The 8,558-nt window shown below is 40.5% G+C and overlaps 1 protein-coding gene and 1 long non-coding RNA gene across 9 annotated transcripts in view; both read right to left on the bottom strand.

Annotated features, from left to right (window-relative positions):
* The window catches only part of LOC144586361 (uncharacterized), a 140,440-nt gene that overhangs the window by 89,815 nt on the left and 42,067 nt on the right, over positions 1-8,558 (bottom strand). The gene's annotated exons all lie outside the window — the stretch shown is intronic.
* Positions 3,998-8,558, bottom strand: part of TTC33 (tetratricopeptide repeat domain 33) — a 48,025-nt gene continuing 43,464 nt past the window's right edge. For all 8 annotated transcript variants that reach the window (XM_072992799.2, XM_020783640.3, XM_020783639.3 and 5 more), the window contains exon 5: positions 3,998-6,968. In XM_072992799.2, the coding sequence (XP_072848900.2) occupies positions 6,612-6,968 (357 nt within the window). In that variant the 3' untranslated portion in view covers positions 3,998-6,611. The remainder of the gene's footprint in view (positions 6,969-8,558) is intronic.

Raw genomic sequence — 8,558 nt, 5'->3', positions numbered from 1 at the left:
GCCCAATTTGTAGTAGGCTTACTCAGATGTAAGGCTTGCTATGTTGGATGGATCTTGCTCCAAAGTAAGTCGGTACAGTCCTGTAGCCTTAATGATCATCATTATAGCACATCTAGTTTGTTTGCAGAACTGAGGTCTAAAACGAACATCTGCTTGACTTCCCGTCTTACCCAACTCTTATTTCCTTGAAAGCAAATCTTTCTGAATCAGTTTTGTCCAATATACAGTATTTAGGATTTAAGTTGATGGACGACTCTTTGTTGCTGTTGCTGCAATAAGCTCACACACTGGAAATATTTAGGATTTTATTTCCAGGACCACTTCATGCAAGAGCAAGCAGGGGCATCTCCAAGCTGTGCTTGTGTGTCACTCAAGAGTGAAAAAAAGTTACTTTTTTCGGCCTACTTCTCCTCAAGTCCCATTGCCTGTGTATCTCCTCTCCAGTTTGAAGGTATTCCTTGCATATGAGCCAGTGCATTCACATCAGGAGGTTTATCTGCAAACCCCTGAAATGTGGGTTTATGGCAGTTCAAAATACAGTGGGGTCTTGACTTGAGAACTTAATCCGTATTGGAAGGCGGTTCTCAAGTCAAAAAGTCTGTAAGTCAAGTCTCCATTGACCTACAGTGCATTGAAAACCGATTAATCCCGTAACAGGCCGTTTTTGTTCCATTTTGGTTTTTTTCTGGTCTGTAAGTCAAATCTCAGTCTGCAAGTCAAACCTAAATTTTGCGGCCAGAGAAGTCTGTAACTCAAAAAGTCTGTAAGTCAAGCCGTCTGTAAGTCAAGGGTCCACTGTAGTGCAACTACAATTTGATAGTGATGGCACTGCTTGTAGACACCTGCCTCTCGCTGCAAAGAGGTTGTTTAATGGGACACACAAGTTCGACCCCCAGCACTGCCAATTCTTAAAAGCCTGATGAAATGTTTTGACTTGCCAGTCATGTCGTTAAGTCTTTGGGGCAGTGCACACTATTTATATGGACTGATAGTTGCGGTCCCAGAATAACAAATTTTCCATTTTCCAGAGATGGCAAAATACCGGCTCTTGTGTATTTACTTTTTTGGATTATAATCTCCCAGGGTTCATGATGGCCGGGGGATTCTGAAAAGAATGCAACTTTTAAAGCCTCTATAAAATAGTGTTACCCTTTATATCCTAAACAGTCTGCAGTAGAAAAGATGGTCTGATTACAACTTGGGGCCATACTGTGTTTGCCTGCGCATTTATCTGGACAGCCTGTGTTCCAAGATGTATGTGATCTAATCCATTTGCAACTGTGCAATTTTCTTTAGCTTCAATCCAGGCATGTGGCCCTCTAGATGGTTTGGGGACTTTAACTCTCATCATGCTCCTTCGTTGGCCACACTGCCTAGAGTACAATTTGCGCGTTAACCTTCTGGAGGACCATCCATTCTCCCCACTGCTGGCCTCTACAAAAGAGTTAGGCAACTGGGCCCCTCCTTGTGTTGTTTTGGGCTCACAACTCCTACCAGCTCTGGTTAGTATGCCCAATGGTGAGAGTCACTATCCAGAAACATCTAGAGGGCCATCACTGACCATTGCAACTGTTGTGGTGGTGTATCAGAGTTTCAAAATGGGGTTGGCCCATTTGGTCTTCATGCTGTCTGCTTTGCTTGCACAGGCACAGTGAGTGTGCAACATTATTTGAGCATAAAAAGAGTGCACTTTAACCATTAAGACCAAACAGAAAAAGGAAAAAAAACACATGAAAATAAAATCTCATGTTTTGCTATTATACATTAACAACCAGTAGAATACCCAAGGACAGACAGATATAAGCTTTTGCTATATTTAAAAATAACAGGCAGTTACTGTATAAACCAGAGAATATTCAGAATTTCTCTGTTATATTCAAAAAGTGTTGACTTTCATATCCCACTATTGTTACCTCGTGCTATTCAGAAGTTCTTGGGTTTTGTTTTGATTTTTTGCCAAAGACAATATCAAGCATGATGCATTTCTTAATGTGGTCTTCTTCGTGTGAATTGATTTTTGTTGGAATTAGAATTCTGAGCCTGAATGTCAGTAATAACACTTTAAAAAACAGTTTGTACTGGCCTAAACCTCTTTTGGAAATCACAATTAAATGCAGACATGCCACTGGACTACAGACGTCCGTGTGAATCTGTACTTGAGCAATCATTCTGATATGTAACTGTTGGGATTATCTCGTCATAACACTGAAAAACATTAGGGACACAACAACAAATAAGACAAAAAAGGTTGAAAATGTGTCTGAAAATAGAAAACAGGATTCTAAACAGAGTCTCTTACCTAGAAAGACAAATAAATAGGAAAAGGAATCAGGGAAAAAAGCAATACTGTAGAATGATACCTTCAGGAATCTATAAACACTAGCAAATAGAAATGTTTAACAGGGAGATAACATTTTTTCCTCTGTTTACTGTTAGGAGACTAAATCTTATTTGATTTTGCAGGCAAAATATGTCAAAAATGTTGTCCCTGCATTTATGCCATTTCAGCACTTTCTTGTGAGAAAATTATGAAAGTGATTCTGTGCAATCCCCTCAACCCATGTCTTGCACAGAAAACGCTGCATTTTGCTCCGAATACAAATTTTCTCTTTTGCACAAATTTTCTCTTTTAGCTAGTGGTTGGTTATTTTTCTGAAAGAAGAGAGAACTTACACATGGCTCACTCCATCCTTATTCATCATTGGAGTCTAGTCTACAAAAACATACATCATAATACAGTGGTGCCTCGCATGACAACATTAATTTGTTCCGTGAAAATCGCTGTAAAACGAAAACGTGTCATGCGATTTTAAAAAGCCCATAGAAACGCATTGAAACCTGATTAATGCATTCCTAGGGGCTTCAAACTCACCGTCCAGCGAATATCCTCCATAGCGTGGCCATTTTCGCTGCCCGTGCAGCGAGGAATCCGTGCCAGAAAACAGTGGGTGGCCATTTTTTTTAACCCGGTGGCCATTTTGAAACCGCCAATCAGCTGTGTGAAAATCATCGCTTTGCAATGATTGGTTACCGAAACATGGGGCCGATCATCGCAAAGCGAAAATCCCCCATAGGGAACATCATTTTGCGATTGCTTTTGCGATTGCAAAAACATCGACGTAAAGCGATTTCGTTGTCAAACAGAGCGCTCGTAATGCGAGGCACCACTATATAGTTGTTAATCTTTGATGGTGCCACAACTCTGCTATTTCTGCTTTCCTAGTCAAAATATGTTGGGGTATTTGCCCAGATAATAGGTATTTCCACCAATTTAATTGGGAAGCTCTCCTTCAAGACCTAAACATCTAAGGAAATGCCATCAAATGGGGTTGAAAATTTCCAAATGAAAAGAATCGAGAATGCATAAAGGAAAAGAGAAATGAGAAAGCAAGGATGTTAACATCTCGACAGCCAAACAATTCCACAGTCAGCTAACCTAGAATCTATTGTTAACTGGCCCTCCAAAAAATTAGCTGCTGACCTGGTTTATATGGTGCATTCTGTGAGAGCGCGGAGAAAGTTCAGAAAGTGTTAGGAATCACTAACTTCCTGATGGTTTTTGTTATTGTTTATTTTATTCATCTAAAATATTTTTGTCCTGCCTTTTTTCTTAAAAGGGCACACACAAACACACACTGATTCCTCCCCTTTGGGCTATCAAGAGACGCTTGAAAGTGCATTGATCATGTCTGCAGAAATCTTAAAAGAGAGAGCAGTGCTAAGCCCGGCCTCCAGTGGTCAAGAACCTGAAACTCTCAGAGCTAAACCCTGAAAACTAGACAAAATTATAAAGCTTTGCCAAAGAAATCAAAGCAAACTAAGAGAAATGACTCCATATGCATAATTTAAACAATTACAGGATGGAGCTTTTAGAATGTCAATGACCTGGATATAGAATTTATCAGAGAATATGCACAGTCCTGGGTTCCAGCATTCAAAAGTACACGCCGCTCTTGAATGCAGTATATTTCAGACCCTGCACATTTAAGCAAAGGCGTTGTTTTCACAAGAAACAAACTTTATTACGATATAAGAATTTTCAGTGACAAGCAAAATATAAACCAGGAAGTTAAGAACATAAAACCAGGGTAGAATATTAGCAGCTGAATAACAATGACTGGCTACTACTTAAAGGCTATCCAATGAAGATCCATACTGAGGAGAAAAGTGCTGATGAAGTCCTGTGTTCTGCTTATTAATATGGAGAATACAAAAGAAAAAGAGTGAAACAACGAAGTCCTTAGAGTAGCTCACAATGACATCCAAAATCAAGATGACAAAGTCAGGCATGTCACCAACAACTGAGGTTGCACAGCAAAAATGAGTCTGAAGTTCCCAATTTCTATGGACTTTTGCACATTTATCTGGGCACAAATCCCTTTAAAATAAAAGTGACACTGGAGTGAAAGTGGATACTACTGAACATGGCTAATCAACTAGGAATCCCAAATAGAATAGACTCAATGAGATTTAGATAACAATTGACAACATCCAGCAGCTGATCTAATAATGGGTATACTCCACCTAGATCCAGGTTTTAGAAATGTGACACTCCTCTGCCAAAATAAACATCAAACAGCCTTGCTGGGACTTTAAAGACTACCAACTTCTATGTAGCATAATAAGCTTATGTGGACTTCGATGTTGCATTTAAAGAACTGGGCTGGAGTCCACAAAAGCTTATTCTAACAAAACCTGTTAGCCTTTAAGCTGCCACAATACTCTGTTGATTTTGCTGCAATAAACTATCACGCTGGAAACCTCTGTGACAAAACGTTAAAAATATTTGAGTAGAAGACCAGATGTCTGCAGAATTTTATGGAAAGCATTTGAGATTAAACACAACAGATTTACCTTATGAAGATAATTTTTGCAAACTGGAGCACTCACTAAAGAATCTCTCCAGTCCATTCAAAATATTATACCCAAATCTCTGTAATGCATAGCTGACCCCACAATTGCCTGATGGAGAAATAACCGCAATAATGTCCCTGTTCTAACAAATTCAATGTGGCTATCAAAATTACATTTACAGTAAAGCTTGACCTTGGAAGCACAACTTGGGGAGCAGATCCATTTACAAAACAAACAGAATGAGATCAGCAAAAGATCAACACAAAATAATTTAATTACACACAAAATCTTTTGTCTCTACTGAGTGTATGGAACTCTCATCAATGCTGAACTATGGCTCTGTCACAGGGCATTAAAATGTGCCAAACAAGAACACCTCGAGACAACTACTATCTGTCTTGTTTTTTCATAGCCTGCATTCAGTGTGGTTTATCTTAAATTTGTAGTGTTTTTGTTTTTTAAAAATGTGGTTTCCAACCTCTATTGGCCACAATGGATTGTTCCCCACTGAGAGTTATTTTAGAATGAAGTTGGATGCCACAACTCATGTACATCTTACAGTACATTTAATCTGAGTAACATGTGTACCCCCGAATGGTGTTGAAAATGGCCTAAAGCCAACATTATGCTGAGAACCAGTTCTATGGCACATCCAGCAGGTCTTGCTGTCCTCCAAAACCTGGCTACATCGAGGTTTTCCTAAATATCCAGGGCACATCTTTGGAACGCATGGGGGCTGCAGTGGGATGGGTCACCTGGCACTTTCCAATTCGACTCACAGAAGGAATTCTGTCCTCTTACCAGCTTTAGGGCATCACTCTACAGTACACTTCTTTTTGTGAAGCAAGAAGATTTAATCATTTGTTTTTGTACCTTGAACGCTCATTCTTTTTCTTCATTGTCGTATATGTTAGCACTTTTATTTCTTTGGAAAGTTCTGGGAAGGGGAAGAAAAGGGGTCAATTTATACCCTGTCTTCTTTGTGTTTACCCAATCCAACTGAAAAATAAAACCAAACAAAAGGAATATTTTAATCACATAGTTTCAAAAAACAACAACCACCCTATATTCTTTTGAATTAGAAATAGGAGTTGGTGCCACAAACTACCATAAGGCAATAGAAGCAGATCATATTTTGTCCCAAACGACGAGAGGTTCAAACAGCTTTGGCATACACTGCAGCGCCATGAACCTTCTACTTCTTTCTGAGTTCCATTTGGAGGCTTTGCCTCCTCCTGACCTCCAAGGTGGGGGGGCCTTCAACCCCTTTTCCTCCCCTGCCATACAGTGGCCACACGAAGGTCTAGGTAGAGGCAGCAAATCTGCAAAGCCTCTCCAGGCTTGCGTGTAGCGCGCGGCGAGGAACAAAAGGGGGTAGACCAGAAAAATCTCATAAGGGCTCTTTATAGGACTATGAGCACACGTAACTTTTCAAATTTTCAGTTCGGAACTGAAAGTTGCCATTTCCAGCTGCTCTCTATTTTCCCTCCTGTTATGAGTGGTGTTTGATTTGTGATCAGCCTCAAGTGCCAAAGACATGTCTCCACCCCATTCAAGCTTCCTCCCATCTTGGGCATGCTATTAGTGAGCACATTATGAAGCAAACTGAGAAAACTCTATACAATCTGAAGCTTCACTTGGTGACAACCCCAGTGCCTGAGGATCCATAAGGAGGCTGAAGAAGAAGGGGGTGGAAACCAAGATCCTCAAAGACACGGGGAGATGCCAGAAGATTTCATTCTGTCAATCAATGTTGCTTATCGTGCTTTAATAAAAACAGCACTGTCAGGCGTTGTCGTGCATTTCTCTTTTTCAGTGACCGTCTCAACCGTCCCGGAAGCGGACACGATTACGACACTTTTAGAGGCCAAGGAAGCTTTCTCCTTTTCGGCGATTGCAGCACAGACAGCCAAAATCTCCTCGCTTTCAAAATCGTAATCCGGAATCGGCTCCTCTGAACTCTGTCCCTGAGATGCCATTGTCTGCGTGCCTGGCTCTGCTCTGCTTGCTTTCTTCTTCTGCTGCTGTAGCTTCCTTGCCCAAGAGAGATCTTCATTCCACAGTTCAGAGCTTAGCGGGCAGATATGCAGCGCAATCTGGAAACTTCGAATGGCCTATAAAAACAAGAGCGGAAACATCCCAGTTAGAACTTGTCAGCACGTACCATGTCTTCCTGAGTGGAGAGGAGAAAGGGCATTACTGGGAAAAGTGTTGTTCCTGTTAGAAATACTGCCAATATAATATGGAATCTGAATATTTCAAACAGGGAAGACGAGAAGAATGAGCACTGAATTTAAACCTAGGGCTCTGGATGATATAATAATTATTATATTAAGGTTAATATTATATTATATTAATAATTATATTATAATTGATTCTTTGCACAATGGGGTTCCCTGGCTCCTCCCCCACCATGGCTCCTAGAAACCCCCAAGAACAGTGATTCTTCATATAAACAAGGAACAACCCCTTGAATTTTTGTTCTTTTATTTAAATTACAAAATTGGATGTGGACTTATGGTAACTTTTTTGTCTCTTACTCCAGTTCTTTCACACTTATTCTGAAGGACTGGCATATCCCTTGGCAAAGCAAAGCAAAAAGCAAAGCGCGCTGCTTATATACCGCCCCATAGCGCTTCAAGCACTCTCTGGGCGGTTTACAAGTTAATTATGCAGGCTACACACTGCCCCCCCCCAGCAAGCTGGGTACTCATTTTGCTGACCTCGGAAGGATAGAAGGCTGAGTCAACCTTGAGCCGGCTACCTGGGATTTGAACCCCAGGTCGTGAGCACAGTTTTGGCTGCAGTACAGCAGTTTAACCACTGCGCCACGAGACTCAGCTTTCAGAGATATGAAATTGGCTTCTGCGGCTTGGCCACACCTGGATCTGAGCTCAAATTCCTATCATATATTCATTGGTGGCTTTGTAGAAGTAATAACAATGAACTATACTTTACCTTTCTAAAGGGCATTTAAGAGTTCAAAGTGTTTCATGTACCAAAAAAAATGTCTTACACTAAATACCTGATCTGCCTGTTGACCACTTACTCCCTGTTTTCCCCAAATTACAGAAGAGGGCCCCCAATCTTGCATATTGTAGTGGCTTAGATGTCAAAACAAAGCTCACCTGAATGATGATGCAGATAGCAGGATCTGAATGTTCAAAGCAACTGTCAGCCACATTTCATTATAATAGTAATAATTATATGCTGTCAAGTCAATTCTGACTTATCGCAACCCCTTTCTGGTTTTTCCAGGTATCAAGTATTGAGAAATGATTTACCAGTTCCTTCTTCGGGGGGGGGGGGGGAATCTCAGATTGTGCAGTTTGCCCAAGGCCACACAGGCTGGCACATCTCCTGGGACACATGGGGAATCAAATTTCAAACCTCTGCAGCCAGATACCCAACTCACTGAGCTGAATAATGCACATGAACTACAGGTAATATAAAACACTTTACTATTAAATCAGTCACATCTCTCTTCCTCTCCCTTAAACATACACACCTCTCTTCCAATTCTAAAACATAAGTACCAGTAGTTTTACATGTGCTTTTACAATACAGACACATTTAAATTACTGTTTATTTCTCTTAAGTAATAAAGCAAAAGCATTAAAGCTTTGGATTGACACAGAATTTTTATGCTGTTTTGTATGGCTCAAAAGCATTCACACATCGGCACTGACAAAAAAAAAACCTTA

Source organism: Pogona vitticeps, chromosome 2, assembly GCF_051106095.1.
Source record: "Pogona vitticeps strain Pit_001003342236 chromosome 2, PviZW2.1, whole genome shotgun sequence".
Classification (NCBI taxonomy): Eukaryota; Metazoa; Chordata; class Lepidosauria; order Squamata; family Agamidae; genus Pogona; species Pogona vitticeps.
This window is presented reverse-complemented; position numbering and strand designations above follow the sequence as displayed.